Genomic DNA, 15,782 nt, shown 5'->3' on the forward strand with positions numbered 1-15,782 from the left:
CTCAGGCACATCTAGGAAAAAATAATATAAAATACAGAAGAAAGTGAGCGCAATTTGTAAGTAATGCATTTTCTCATAGAAACAATAATAGTGAGAGATAGTAAAGAACAGTGCTGTGTAAGTGATATGTAGGCTTTAGATGAACTAAAGAGAGGGGTGAAATTCTGAAAAAAATATTAGACAGGAGGAAAATATACCTAAAATTAAGTAAGTTTAAAGCCTTAGACACCTGATCCTAAAAATACGTGAACTGTGTAAGTGACTTCCCACTGTTGATTCCTTAGTATGAGGGGAGTAAAAATCCATAGAAACTCGAAGTTTTTTCTTCAGAAAACTTGAAACTTGAAGGAGTTTTTTCTTGCTTTAGGGTCGAGTCTACAGAATAAATTGGATTTTTGTAAATTCACTCTTATGTGACAGATCAGTGGGGAGTAAAACCCTGATAGAAAGTAAGGGTACTAGAAAGAAAAGTCAGGGAGCTCTGATAACATGGCAGTCTGAGTTAATTCAGATCCATCCTAATGTGAGAAATTCACAGAAATGCTAGGTAAATTCTAACTCCCCAAAATTTAACTCATACTTTATTTTATAAAGAGGAAACAAGGGGCTTCCCTGGTGGCGCAGTGGTTGAGAGTCTGCCTGCCGATGCAGGGGACACGGGTTCGTGCCCCGGTCCGGGAAGATCCCACATGCCGCAGAGCGGCTGGGCCCATGAACCATGGCCGCTGAGCCTGCGCGTCCGGAGCCTGTGCTCCGCAACGGGAGAGGCCACAACAGTGAGAGGCCCGCGTACCGCAAAAAAAAAAAAAAAAAGAGGAAACAGAAGAAAATCTAAAAATAAAAACGAGAGTAAAACAGAATAGCACATTCTAGAGCTGGCAGCTTGGTGACTCAATGAATTTGGAACATAAATATAGATCATATGTCTAGGGACTGGGATTTTAAAGCCCAGGCAGGGAGAGAAGACATCACAGACATCATCCTAAACCTACAAAAGAAGGAGTCTTTTTTGACTAATCGAAAGTATGCAAAACCGTGAGACTTGGAAACAATTGTTCTCATCAACAAACACTCCTTCTAGCCCAGAACATGCCAAGGAGCCTTGTTACTTTTCATGCCTCCAGTTGTGAAAAATGTCTCTCATAAGTTGCTAAAACCATAAGCCTGTGGACTGAAGTCCAAATTTATACTGTATATATTTATATATGGGTTGAAGTCCATATGGTACAAGACTTTCCAAGCTAAAAATTTAATGGGGAGAGGAGGGAACTGATCCTGGTTCTTGCAACCTCTAGAGCATCTAGAAGGACACAGGAAAGTGGTCTGTTTAGATACACTATAAATAATCAAGTAGGAAAGAGGGTAGGCAGGCAAAGTATGTAACATGATCCTGAAGTTATTAAAAAATCTGAAAGAGAATATACAGTAAACGTGTTTAAAAGTATTGAAATGTTAAAAAGAATAGAAAAGAGTGATAAAAAGAAAAAATACAGAAGATTACGGAAATTTGTAACAGAAGCAAATAAAATTTCTAAAAATAAAATATATAGGAAAACAGAATGAGTTAATAGAAAGAGTTGAATACATTGCCTAGAATGCAACAAGTATGGTAAAACGTAAAAGGAGTGTAAGAAACAAGGACTATAGATTGTAAAAATGAAATGCAAATCTATTAGGAGTTCCAGAAGTTGAAAAGGGTGAGAACGGGGAATAGTAATAGTAAAAGAGATACTGAAAATTTTCAAGTGCTGGTGAAGGATATGATATGATTTCTCAAGTTAAGGAAGCCTATCACAATAAATAAAATAAGTCCACACCTGGAAAGATCATTGTTAAACTACAGAAACTAAAGAGAAAAAGAAAACAAAATCTTAAAATAATTAGGGAGAAAAGTCTTTGAGTCAGATGCCAACTGCACAGCCACAGCATCCGGGGCTTTGAAAGATGTTGCATCTCTCTGCTTTCTACTCTGGGCATTCTGCTCCCATGGCCTGCTGCCACCATTTCACAGCTTAGTGACTGTGGTGTTTTCCTCTTCCTACTTCCTTTTACCAGAAAATAATGTCTCCAGTATTAAATTTTAAGCTGAAAATAGACCTCGAGGGGACAGAAGCATGAATAACTCTGTGAGAATTTCATTTGCACTATTTCACAAGTAATATTCCATGATTTTCATATAGGTAATACTTGGTGTATAGTAGCTGATCACTAAATGTAAATTGCCCCCTGCCATCTCCAAACATTGATACTAGGAATCTAGAAAGGCTAGGATGCTCCAGATTTTCAGAATGAACAAGATATATACACTGCCAAGAGAGATAGGAAAGTTGAATAGAGAAGAAAATTTCAAAGAAAAAATAAAATTACTTTCTTTCCCTACTTAGTTTGAGATCATCTATGAATATTTATTTGAATGTAGATGCCTTGTAGGATTTTTTTATTGATTAGAATTAGGTTCAAGTGGTGTGCCAGAATTTCCTAATCAGGCTGTGGAAAGAAGATAACAGAAGATTTTGAGGGTTATCTTTTCGTCTTGTTTATGGTTTTCTTTGCTGTGCAACAGCTTTTAAGTTTCATTAGGTCCCATTTTTTTATTTTTGTTTTTATTTCCATTACTCTAGGAGGTGGATCAAAAAAGATCTTGCCGTGATTTATGTCAAAGAGTGTTCTTCCTTTGTTTTACTCTAAGAGTTTTATAGTGCCTGGTCTTACATTTAGCTCTCTAAACCATTTTGAGTTTATTTTTGTGTATGGTGTTAGGGAGTGTAGCTGTCCAGTTTTCCCAGCGCCATTTATTGAAGAGACTGTCTTTTCTCCATTGTATTTCCTTGCCTCCTTTGTCATAGATTAGTTGACCATAGGTGCGTGGATTTATCACTGGGCTTTCTGTCCTGTTTCATTGATCTGTATTTCTGTTTTTGTGCCAGTACCATATTGTCTTGATTACTGTAGCTTTGTAGTATAGTCTGAAGTCAGGGAGTCAGATTCCTCCAGCTCTGCTTTTTTCCCTCAAGACTGCTTTGGCTCTTTGGGGTCTTTTATGTCTCCATACAAATTTTAAGATTTTTTTGTTCTAGTTCTGTAAAAAATGCCATTGGTAATTTGATAGGGATTGCATTGAATCTGTAGATTGCTGAATCTGTAGATTGCTTTGGGTAGTATAGTCATTTCCACAATACTGATTCTTTCAATCCAAGAACATGGTATATCTCCCCATCTGCTTGTATCATCTTTAATTTCTTTCATCAGTGTCTTATAGTTTTCTGCATACAGGTCTTTTGTCTCCCTAGGTAGGTTTATTCCTAGGTATTTTATTCTTTTTGTTGCAGTAGTAAATGGGAGTGTTTCCTTAGTTTCTCTTTCAGATTTTTCATCATTGTATAGGAATGCAAGAGATTTCTGTGCATTAATTTTGTATCCTGCAGCTTTACCAAATTCATTGACTAGCTCTAGTAGTTTTCTGGTGTCATCTTTAGGATTCTGTATGTATAGTATCTGTATGTATAGTATCCTGTATGTATAGTATCGTGTCAATATAGTATCCACATCACTATTCTGTATGTATAGTATCGCAAACAGTGACAGCTTTACTTCCTCTTTTCCAATCTGTATTCCTTTTATTTATTTTTCTTCTCTGATTGCCATGGCTAGGCCTTCCAAAGCTATGTTGAATAATAGTGGTGAGAGTGGACATCCTTGTCTTGTTCCTGATCTTAGAGGAAATGCTTTCAGTTTTTCACAATTGAGAATGATGTTTGCTGTGGGTTTGTCATATATGGCCTTTATTATGTTGAGGTAGGTTCCCTCTATGCCCACTTTCTGGAGAGATTTTATCATAAATGGGTGTTGAATTTTGTGAAAAGCTTTTTTTGCATCTATTGAGATGATCATACAGTTTCTATTTTTCAGTTTATCAATATGGTCCACCACATTGATTGATCTACGTATACTGAAGAATCCTTGCATCCCTGGGATAAATCCCACCTGATCATGGTGTATGATCCTTTTAATGTGTTGTTGGATTCTGTTTGCTAGTACTTTGTTGAGGATTTTTGCATCTATATTCATCAGTGATATTGGTCTGTACTTTTCTGTTTTTGTAGTATCTTTGTCTGGTTTTGGTATCAGGGTGATGGTGGCCTCATAGAATGAGCTGAGAGTGTTCCTTCCTCTGCAGTTTTCTGGAAGAGTTTGAGAAGGATGGGTGTTAGCTCTTCTCTAAATGTTTGATACAATTCACCTGTGAAGCCATCTGGTCCTGGACTTTTGTTTGTTGGAAGATATTTAATCACAGTTTCAATTTCATTACTTGTGATTGGTCGGTTCATATTTTCTATTTCTTCCTGCTTCAGTCTTGGAAGGTTATACCTTTCTAAAAATGTGTGCATTTCTTCCAGGTTGTCCATTTTATTGCCATAGAGTTGATTGTAGTAGTCTCCTAGGATGCTTTGTATTTCTGCAGTGTCTGTTGTAACTTCTCCTTCTTCATTTCTAATTCTGTTGATTTGAGTCCTCTCTCTCTTTTTCTTGATGAGTCTGGCTAATGGTTTATCAGTTTTGTTTATCTTCTCAAAGGACCAGCTTTTAGTTTTACTGCTCTGTGCTATTGTTTTCTTTGTTTCTATTTCATTTATTTCTGCTCTGATCTTTATGATTTCTTTCCTTCTGCTAACTTTGGGTTTTGTTTGTTCTTCTTTCTGTAGTTCCTTTAGGTGTAACGTTAGATTGTTTATTTGAGATTTTTCTTGTTTCTTGAGGTAGGCTTGTATAGCTGTAAACTTCCCTCTTAGAACTGCTTTTGCTGCATCCCATACGTTTTGGATCGTCGTGTTTTCATTGTCATTTGTCTCTAGGTATTTTTTGATTTCCTCTTTGATTATTTCAGCAATCTCTTGGTTATTTAGTAATGCACTGTTTAGCCTTCGTGTGTTTGTGTTTTTAATGTTTTTTTCCCTGTAATTCATTTCTAATCTCATAGCATTGTGGTCAGAAAAGATGCTTGATATGATTTCAGTTTTCTTAAATTTACTGTGGCTTGATTTGTGACCCAAGATGTGATCTATCCCGGAGAATGTTCTGTGCGCACTTGAGAAGAAAGTGTAATCTGCTGTTTTTGGATGGAATGTCCTATAAATATCAATTAAATCTATCTGGTCTATTGTGTCATTTAAAGCTTCTGTTTCCTTGTTTATTTTCATTTTGGATGATCTGTCTATTGGTGTAAGTGAGGTGTTAAAGTCCCCCACTATTATTGTGTTACTGTCAGTTACCTCTTTTATAGCTGTTAGCAGTTGCCTTATGTATTGAGGTGCTCCTATGTTGGGTGCATATATATTTATAATTGTTATATCTTCTTCTTGGATTGATACCTTGATCATTATGTAGTGTCCTTCCTTGTCTCTTGTAACCTTCTTTATTTTAAAGTCGTTTTTATCTGATATGATTTTGCTACTCCAGCTTTCTTTTGATTTCCATTTGAATGGAATATCTTTTTCCATCCTCTCCCTTTCAGTCTGTATGTGTCCCTAGGTCTGAAGTGGGTCTCTTGTAGACAGCATATTTATGGGTCTTGTTTTTGTATCCATTCAGCAAGCCTGTCTTTTGGTGGGAGCATTTAATCCATTCACGTTTAAGGTAATTATCAATATGTATCTTCCTATGACCATATTCTTAATTATTTTGGGTTTGTTTTGGTAGGTCCTTTTCTTCTCTTGTGTTTCGCACTTAGAGAAGTTCCTTTAGCATTTGTTGTAGAGCTGGTTTGGTGGTGCTGAATTCTCTTAGCCTTTGCTTCTTTGTAAAGCTTTTGATCTCTCCATCGAATCTGAATGAGATCCTTGCGGGGTAATCTTGGTTGTAGGTTCTTCCCTTTCATCACTTTAAGTATATCATGCCACTGCCTTCTGGCTTGTAGAGTTTCTGCTGAGAAATCAGCTGTTAACCCTATGGGAGTTCCCTTGTATGTTATTTGTCATTTTTCTGTTGCTGCGTTCAATAATTTTTGTTTGTTTTTAATTCTTGCCAGTTTGATTACTATGTGTCTCGGTGTGTTTCTCCTTGGGTTTATCCTGTATGGGACTCTTTGAGCTTCCTGGACTTAGGTGGCTATTTCCTTTCCCATGTTAGGGAAGTTTTCGACTATAATCTCTTCAAATATTTTCTTGGGTCCTTTCTCTCTCTCTTCCCCTTCTGGAACCCCTATAATGCGAATTATGTTGCATTTAATGTTGTCCCAGAGGTCTCTTATGCTGTCTTCATTTTTTCACTCTTTTTTATTTATTCTGTTCTGCAGCAGTGAATTCCACTATTCTCTCTTCCACATCACTTATCCGTTCTTCTGCCTCAGTTATTCTGCTATTGATTCCCTCTAGTGTAGTTTTCATTTCCGTCATTGTATTGTTCATTTCTGTTTGTTTGTTCTTTAATTCTTCTAGGTCTTTGTTAAACATTTCTTGCATCTTCTTGATCTTTGCCTCTATTCTTTTTCGAGGTCCTGGATCATCTTCACTATCATTATTCTGAATTCTTTTTCTGGAAGGTTGCCTATCTCCACTTCAGTTAGTTGTTTTTCTGGGGTTTTATCTTGTTCCTTCATCTGGTACATAGCCCTCTGCCTTTTCATCTTACCTATCTCTCTGTGAATGTGGTTTTTGTTCCACAGGCTGCAGGATTGTCGTTCTTCTTGCTTCTGCTGTCTGTCCTCTGGTGGATGAGGCTATCTAAGAGGCTTATGCAGGTTTCCTGATGGAAGGGACTAGTGGTGGGTAGAGCTGACTGTTGCTTTGGTGAGCAGAGCTCAGTAAAAGTTTAGTCCCCTTGACTGCTGATGGGTGGGGCTGGGTTCCCTCACTGTTGGTTCTTTGGCCTGAGGCAATCCAACACTGGAGCCTACCTGGGCTCTTTGGTGGGGCTAATGGTGGACTCTGGGAGGGCTTACAGCAAGGAGTACTTCCCAGAACTTCTGCTGCCAGTGTCCTTTTCCCCACGGTGAGACACAGCCACTGCCTGCCTCTGCAGGAGACCCTCCAACACTACCAGGTAGGTCTGGTTTAGTCTCCCCTGGGGTCACTGCTCCTTCCCCTGGGTCCCAGTGTGCACACTACTTTGTGTATGCCCTCCAAGAGTGGAGTCTCTGTTTCCCCCAGTCCTGTCAAAGTCCTGCAATCAAATCCCAGTAGCCTTCAAAGTCTGGTTCTCTAGGAATTCCTTCCCCCATTGCCAGACCCCCAGGTTGGGAACCTGACATGGGGCTCAGAACCTTCACTCCAGCGGGTGCACTTCTGTGGTATAAGTGTTCTCCAGTCTGTGAGTCACCCACCCAGCAGTTATGGGATTTGATTTTACTGTGATTGTGCCCCTCCTACCACCTCATTGTGGCTTCTCTTTTGTCTTTGGATTGGGGTGTCTTTTTTTGGTGAGTTCCAGTGTCTTCCTGTCGATGACTGTCCAGCAACTAGTTGTGATTCTGGTGTTCTCGCAAGAGGGAGTGAGAGCACGTCCTTCTACTCTGCCATCTTGGTTCCTAATCTGTAGCCAGAGTCTTTTGATATCATTGCTATTGATCAATACATCACATAGTTAAACACTGTGAATCTTACAATAGGAGTAAACATTAAGGTATTTCTAATGAGTATCTATTTAGAAATGTGGTCATATCGTCTTTTCAGTCTGTCTTATTTAATATTTGCTTTGTGTAATTGGATGAATCAAAATACATAAAGAATACTTGCAAGGTCATTTTGAGTTTTTATTTCCTACATAAAGAAGTGTGCAAATATTGGCAGAATACACATTGCATTCAAAAGGCCCAATATAATATAGTGTCAGTCAAGTTTTAAACTTTAACTCTCATATATCTTGTATTTTATTCTGCCAGTGATTACTTAGGAGTCATTCAAACAGTAATTTTGACTTCTTATTAATATCTATAATCATTGGGATTTAAAGTTTGTACCAGTGTAGTGTTAATGGAGAAATAGTATAATCCATAATAGGTATGACAATTGAATCTGTCAATAAAACTGGTGAACATTTTTTCTCCATCAGCAATTCAGCAACTTATATAAGAACTGATTCACACAAGAACAAATATGAAAAAGTCAGTGAGGATCTAAGTTACATAGAAAAATATTGAATCTGTGTGTGAAAACGGTATTCATCAAGCCAGCTGACTTTAGTGATTTTCTTTGTACATGATACACTCATTTGCGTCAATAACTTTAAGAAAATCTATTGGAAGCAGAATAACAAACTTCTATTTGATTACCCAGAATTTGGCGTATTTAAAAATTGAGGGCATAAAGTGTTAAAAATGAGATCAAAGAGTTTGTTACATCAGTCAGCAACACAGAAACTCTTTGGGGTGATGCTATAATGCAATATAAATTTAAACTAATTTTATTCAAGGCAGCAATGCTCTCAGACCTGGTATTTGAGATTTCCACCAGTAGGAATAAATACAATAATAAATATATGAATAATCAAGATTTGAAATTGCCATGTTGAGTTTGATTCTGGACATTAAATGGAAAGAAAGCAATAAGCCCTCTGAGGAGGTTTTCTAACTCAATAGACCTTTATCCATTGTCTGTACTCAAAATCAAGACTCCTTGTGGTACCCACCCACCCTACCCTCAACAGCTTGTCAGCAGCAAGCCAGTGGTACCCAAGGGTGATGGGGCAATGACTCTCATGCTGTGACTGGTGAAAACCTGTTCTCAATTAGTTATATACTTTAAAATCCTCTCTCAATTGTCTTTCTTGGTGTTCTCAAGCTGCAAATTCGCAGTCATGAATTCTAAATTCTCATGAGTAGTTTTGGAGATTTTCTATTTCATCCCTTGGTCTCCTTTGTGTGCTCAGTTGCTTCCAGTCCTCCAGAGACTCATCTAACCCCTGTCCCATTTTAGGATATTATGCAATGCTAGGATCTACAACCTTTCTTTCACCAGATATCTGACCAAAGTCATTCTTTGGGTTCTTTCTGAACTCATTTTTGATTCATAATTTCATTTTAGTATCCTGTAGATTTTTAAAATATGGGTTATATTAAAACACCTTTAAAATCAATACACAATGATTTTCTTTTTTAAAAATTGTGTATGATCTTTTCAATTATTACAAAAGCAGTTCATGTCCATTATAAAACAAAATAGGAAATACAGACAAGCAAGAGGGAGAAAATCTAAAATGTGTGTAATCTCACCAACCACAAACAACGACTTTTATAATGTTGTTTGTCTGTCCATACTTTTTCCTGTGCAAATAGCTTTTGTACAAATGGGTAATTTTTACATAACTGTTTTGTAGCTTAATGTATCTAGTAACATCACTTGCACATTTTTCAGTGTTCTCAAAAGTTATGTCTTTTAAAATGTATATAGGGCTACATTCCACCATTTCTTCTAAGAATTTATTTTATTATAGTAAGAAATTTTTCCCCGATTTTTAACAACAGCCTAACATGCCCAAATATAAATTTCTTCTGATAAATATTTTACATAAACACACTGCAGCTAATTATCAGCCCTTACATATACCTCTGCACATTTTGAACAGTTTTCTTTATTAAAAAGATATTGAATTTAAAATCATCTAAGTCACATATTATCTTGACACATTATCCCCATTGGAAATGTGCAAGACTTGTCTTCTAAAATAAATTATTTCATAAAGAGGAAGTAATGGAATAGGCTGTAAACCACGCTGATGAATTTTCAGCTAGTACTTTCTTTAGAAAATAAAAATAAAAACAATTATGCATCTCTCCTTAGCACCAACTTATTCAGAAAATTTATCTCTAATAAAGAAGTTAGTAGAGGAACATTTAGAAAAATAATAAAAATGTAATATAGAAAGAAATATAAACAATAACTTTTAAATTTGCTTATTTAAATAATACATCAGTGGGGTGTGGGTATACCATCCTGATAAACTTAACTTTAGGTCTCACCTGCACATCTCCTCCCCCTAAGAGAGCCTCCTCTGACAACAAAACACTTAGATATTTCCATACTCCATTATGGCAATCATCATTTTCTTTATAAGGATTTTTTGGTTTGTCTCTCCACTCCAGTTCCTTTAGAGAAGGCAGAGTCTTTCGATCTTTGAATAATCAGAGCTTACTCTGGTGCTTGAGAGATCTAAAAACTTTTATTGGATAAATCAGTCAATTCATTCACCTGTTAGTCAATGACATGGTGCCTAAACAAGTCACTATGAATACTTAACAAATAGTAGGAAGAAGAAAACTAACATGTATTAAAAGCCAATTAAGTGCCAAGCCTCTGTTAAATCTTTGTAGACTTTATCATTTTACTTTTTCCTGTATCTTTCCTTCTCTGATGTTTTAAATTATCTCACATTTTCTATAAATGATTATTAGCTAATAAAACATATAGCAACCTACATGTAATAATAGATCCTATTTTGTGTGATATAATAAAAGGTTTTAGATAATTTATAAATACATATATGTATATATACACAGAGAAGAACTTATTATTTATAAAAATACAATCTCTAAAAAGCAAGTAACAAAATATCTTGCAAGTCTAAGAACCTCATTTATATTTCACATATGCTGTAGACACAGCCCAGAAACTCAGATGTGATGCTTATAAATATGCATGAAGTATAATTAGCTTGGAAAATGCTGCTTCATCACCTGTCCTGATATTGCTGATGTGCTTCAGTGACTTACTAAGCAATGTTGGAAAATGAACTCTCCAAATTCCAATGAATTGAAACAGTTCTGTTCATCCATAACGTATTAGTGTTTTCCATTCTGTTATCATATGAAAGACTTGTCTTTTAAACCTGGATTGTTAGTACACTGCTTATAGCTGACAGTTGTACTCCATCAGCTCTTTACTTTAATATTTTGAAGTGCTTCTTGAAACATTGAAACGTGTCTTATTCCTCCACATCTCTTGAACCCAAACCTCTCATTTCCAATGCCCTTGCCTAAGGTTACAACTCTATTTTCTCTGGCTCATACTATTACAATAGTCAACTGATATCTCCTTTTCGTCCCACACAGCTGCCCAATTCCTCTTCTGGACTATTGCTCTGAGCATACATTCCTACTCAGAAACTTTTAACGGCTCCATGTTGCTTATTGTCCAGTTTCCTTAGTCTAACGTTCAAACTTTCCAGAAACCGACTCCAAACTACCTAACAGCCTTACTTCTTAACACTGCCCTTCATAAAATCTACAGTCCTTTGCAACCAAAATACTTGCTCTCCCATCCACACATCAAAATTCCCTGTCTCCTTGTCTTTCCTTACCTTGTTGCTACAATATCTCCTACACCCCCATGTATACCACCCACCTCCTTACATCTGAGCAAGGAGTAGTTGACTAAGAATCCAGGAAGAAATCACTGGCTTCCTGAAAAACAAGAAAGACAAGAGGTCTGGAAGCAAAAGGTAGGCAACACTCATAAATGCAAGATAAGAAATTGGCAGCAGGGAAGTTTATCAGCAGATGGACTTCAGTCAGGATTCAGTCGTGTTGCTGGATGATGGTGCAAAGGTCCAATGGAAGATCATTGAACTGATAATCATCTAGTCAGACTCATCAGAAAAATTGAGAAAGGCCACCAATATCAGGAATAAAAGAGGTGAAATCACAGCAACTTCTGCATACAGTAGAGGATAATAAGAGAAAATTACGAGCAACTTTATGCCAAAAATTAGACATTTTGAATGAAATGGGCAAATTCTTTGAAAATCGCAAATTACTGAAACTCATCCATAAATAAAAAACTTGAATAGCCCTGTACTCATTAAGGAATTAAATTTGTATTTTAAAACCCTCACATACATGCACATGTGTGCACGTGCGTGCACACACACACACACACACAATTCAGTTCCAAATGACTTCACTGGTGAATTCTACCAAATATTTAAGAAAGAAATAATAAATTCTTCAGAGAATTGAAGAGGAGAAAATATGTCCTATCTCATTCTAAGAGGCCAGTATTACTATGATACAAACCAGACAAAGACATTACAAAAAAAATGAGAAAATTATAGACCAATATCCCTCATGAACATAGATGCAAAAATTATGGACAATGTTAAAACAAATCAAATTCAACCATTTATTAAGATAAGGTACAAACTAGAAGCATATATTTGCAAATTACATATATGATGAAGGATTTGTCATATTATGCATAAATATCTTTCAAAACTCAATAAGAACAAAAAACCCAGTTAAAACTTGGACAAAAAATTTGAACGCTTAGCCAAGGAATAAATAAATAAGCACAGGAAAAGATGCTCAACATTATTAGTCATGAGGAAAATGCAAATTAAAACCAAATGATGTACACACCTATTAGAATGTCTAAAATTTTAAAAGACTGACTATATCAAGTAGTGACAAGGATGTAGGCAAACGTAACTGTCATACACTGCTGGTGAGAATTTAAAATAGTACAAATAATTTAGAAAACATGTTGATAGTTTCTAAAAAATGTAAACATACATCTGCCAGATAATCTAGCCACTCCACTTAGAGGTTTCCACTCCAAGAGAAATCAGCATATGTTCATACAAAGATGTGTACACAAATGTTCATAGCAACTCTATTTAGAATAGCCAAAGCTGGAAATAATCTAAATGTCCATCAAGAGATGAATGAATAAATAGGTTGGGGCATATCCATGTAAATAAAAAAGGGATCACATGTTGATACACACACAACATGGATAAACATCAAAATAATTACACTGAATGAAAGAAGCCAGACAAAAAGAAGAGTACATACCGGATGATTCTATTTGTATAAAATTCTATAAAATGCAAACTAATAGTGATGGAAAGCAGGTCAGTGTTTGTGTGGAGATGGGGGAAGACAAGGAGGGGTGGAAGGGAGGGATTGAAAAGAAATGATGGGTATGTTCTCTACCTTGATTGGCAGTTTCATGGGTGTATAAATGTCAAAACTTATCAAATTGTAAATTTTAAATATGTGAAGTTTTTTTATACCTCAATAAAACTGCTGAAGAGTGTAAGAAAGTAGAAAAAAATAAATATTGCCCATCGCTGTTCCTAATCCCTCCACAATTTCCACGGCTCAGACTTTAGCCTCTTTACATGTTGTCTGGCCCTTCTCTTCTCTCTTACCTCATTTCTTTAATTTTCTCATGGACAGCAAGTCAACTCTCTCTCCCTCCTTTACTCCCATGCCTCACTTTGCATATCCAAGATTAGCTCTAAGATGTTGGTTGTTAGACACTCACCACATTATGTTCTTGTGGAGAGGAATTCACACGTTAAGGATATGGGGAAAGCTTGCTTTGTCTGGTTTCATCTTGTACTGTGAATGACCCGTGTTATCCTCATGGTTCAGGATCATCATTATCAACATTAGTTATTTTACTACAATAATATTGGCATCTACTGAAACCTATTTCATCCTTATCGATTTGGATTTCTGAGATTTAAAAACTCTTCTCTCTAGTTGTTGGTTTTCTCTTTCCTCATTGTCAGACAGATTGTCAGCTGTCACTTCGGCTGTTTTCATGTGCCTATTTAGAGAATCTTCATCCTTCTTTCTTTGTAATTTCCTTTCTCTCATCTGTTTTGATTCAGCAAACCTATAACCAAGGGAGTAAGAACGGCATATAAATTTGGAACAAATATAGAACCTGAGTGGGTAATGGAGGCTTATTTTTTTTGAGTAAGGTACATTGGATTTGTGCCATTTATATTGACACTCTTCCTTTTTTTTCAAAATAAATTACACTTATGTGGTGTCACTGTACCTAATTTCTCACAGGAAACTGCAGGACTAAGAATTTATGTGTTCTCAGTTGAAGAGAGTGTCCATTTCCCATAGAATAATTTGTCAGGGTTGTCACACAGCTCTTTTTGCATGTGCTAGATATAAATGCACAATGTCTCTTTTTTGTTTATGTAGATGTTTCCTATATGTCCCTTTGTAGATGTCATAGTATTATATAATCAATCTGTTCTATGAACAATAGATTCTTTAAAACTGTTGGAATAACACCTTAAAATAAATTTTGCCACTACAGTAGCAAGTCCTGTAATCTCTCCTAGTTTAATGTTTAAATCATATGACTGATAAAAAATGTTATTAAGGCACTGGAGATGTATTTGAAGAGTATTATGTCTGGGCTAACCTGAGTTCAGATCTATAACTTCGACAGTAAGTTATTTAGCATTCTCTAGCTCGTCTTGCACCCTGAAATACTCTTCCAATTTAAAATTTACAGGTAAGATCCTATTTGATTTATCTTTTGGTATTAGCGTACTATGTAATGATTCTTGAAGAGCAAACACTATTAAAATGGATAACTAAACGTTCAATTTAAATGATCGTTTTCCCATATCACTCTATTATCTTTGTGTCACCTCTTATAGTCCAAGGTTCAACAAATCCATCTTTGCTAGGAGATGACTGTGGCTCAGAGATTTTCATTTAGAAGATTTTGTTTTGCCCTAGTACTCTGAGATGCATTTCAAAACAGAAGCAGTGTTCTTCCTCATTTCAACACCTAGGGGACAGAAAATGCTCCCCGACTTACCCCACAACTTGAATGAAATGTGCTTAGGGATAAAGTCAAGGATGTGCTTAGTTCTTAATTTGCTTGACCATTCGACAGCACTTGATAGTACTGACCAGTTTTGACCTTGCAACACAGCAAGTCATCATACTCTGAGCCACTTCTGTATCTCTTGATTTCCATAATATCATGCTTTCCTAGGTTCTCTTTGTCCTTTCTGGAATCTCAATCACCTTGCCAGTCCAGCTTTATGTACCTGCCTTTAAATGTTGGGATTCCTAAGTTTTCTATTCTAGGCTTTCTTCTCATCTCCCAATAAACAGTCTCCCGACTTTAATCACAAATCTGTGCTGATAATTTATTATTCTGCATATGTAGCCCAGAATGCTTTCCTGAAGGTAAACTCTGTGTACCAATTGCCTGCTAGATATCTCTACTCCACAATTCTTTTGTTTTAGATATGTGACACTTCTTTTTCTGTCCACAGGCAACAGGTCCTCAGGGTTCATTACAGGAAGGTGCCAAAGGCTCTCTTCAGAAAAGCTTCGGGTTTCTTAATGAAGCCAAGAAGTTAGCAAATGATGTAAAAGGTTAGTGTGACCACTTTTTATTATTATTTTAAGTTTAATTGTAGTTGTAATTGGTAGGATATTTTATCACATTATTGGAAAAGTGTAATTGTTGCAGCATAATTTTTATGATTGTTTTTACTATCTAGATTTAGTGCAAGTAAACTCTCTCATCAGTTTTACAGTATTTTGCCTTCACACCTCATTTTGCACTGGGCAATACTTCATAATTTTTAAACCTAATTTCTATAGCATCATTTCATCTGTATATAGAGTATAGGAACTTTTAATGTACGATAAATTTTAAAGAGCACCAAACCCCACCTTTTTTTTTTTTCGACTTTAGAAATCATAGTCACAAAGGAATCAATCAGGCAGATGTAATATAAATATCCTTGGGAAACTTTCAATTTAGTGGGGCACGTCTCGAAAAGTTTTCACCTTTTAAATACACTTTTAGGTATTTTATTCCTAATTCAAGGATCAAAGTGCATAATATAGCTACCCTGATATATTATGGGTTTTGCATTAAAAATGTATTATTCAATACAGCCACACTCTAGATAAGCTATTATATTTTTATTTCATTCGAATATCTCCTGTTCTCATTTAATTGCCTCCTGTTTCTATCTTCAGTCTCACTCACCCTTTTCTATCTTGCATCCAG

The 15,782-nt window shown here is 36.0% G+C and overlaps 1 protein-coding gene across 1 annotated transcript in view; it reads left to right on the top strand.

Moving 5' to 3' along the window:
* Positions 1-15,782, top strand: part of LAMA2 (laminin subunit alpha 2) — a 606,337-nt gene that overhangs the window by 505,126 nt on the left and 85,429 nt on the right. Inside the window, exon 41 of the mRNA XM_073789582.1 lies at positions 15,034-15,136. Within this exon, the coding sequence (XP_073645683.1) occupies positions 15,034-15,136 (103 nt within the window). The remainder of the gene's footprint in view (positions 1-15,033; positions 15,137-15,782) is intronic.

The sequence above is a fragment of the Tursiops truncatus genome, chromosome 12 (assembly GCF_011762595.2).
Source record: "Tursiops truncatus isolate mTurTru1 chromosome 12, mTurTru1.mat.Y, whole genome shotgun sequence".
NCBI lineage: Eukaryota > Metazoa > Chordata > Mammalia > Artiodactyla > Delphinidae > Tursiops > Tursiops truncatus.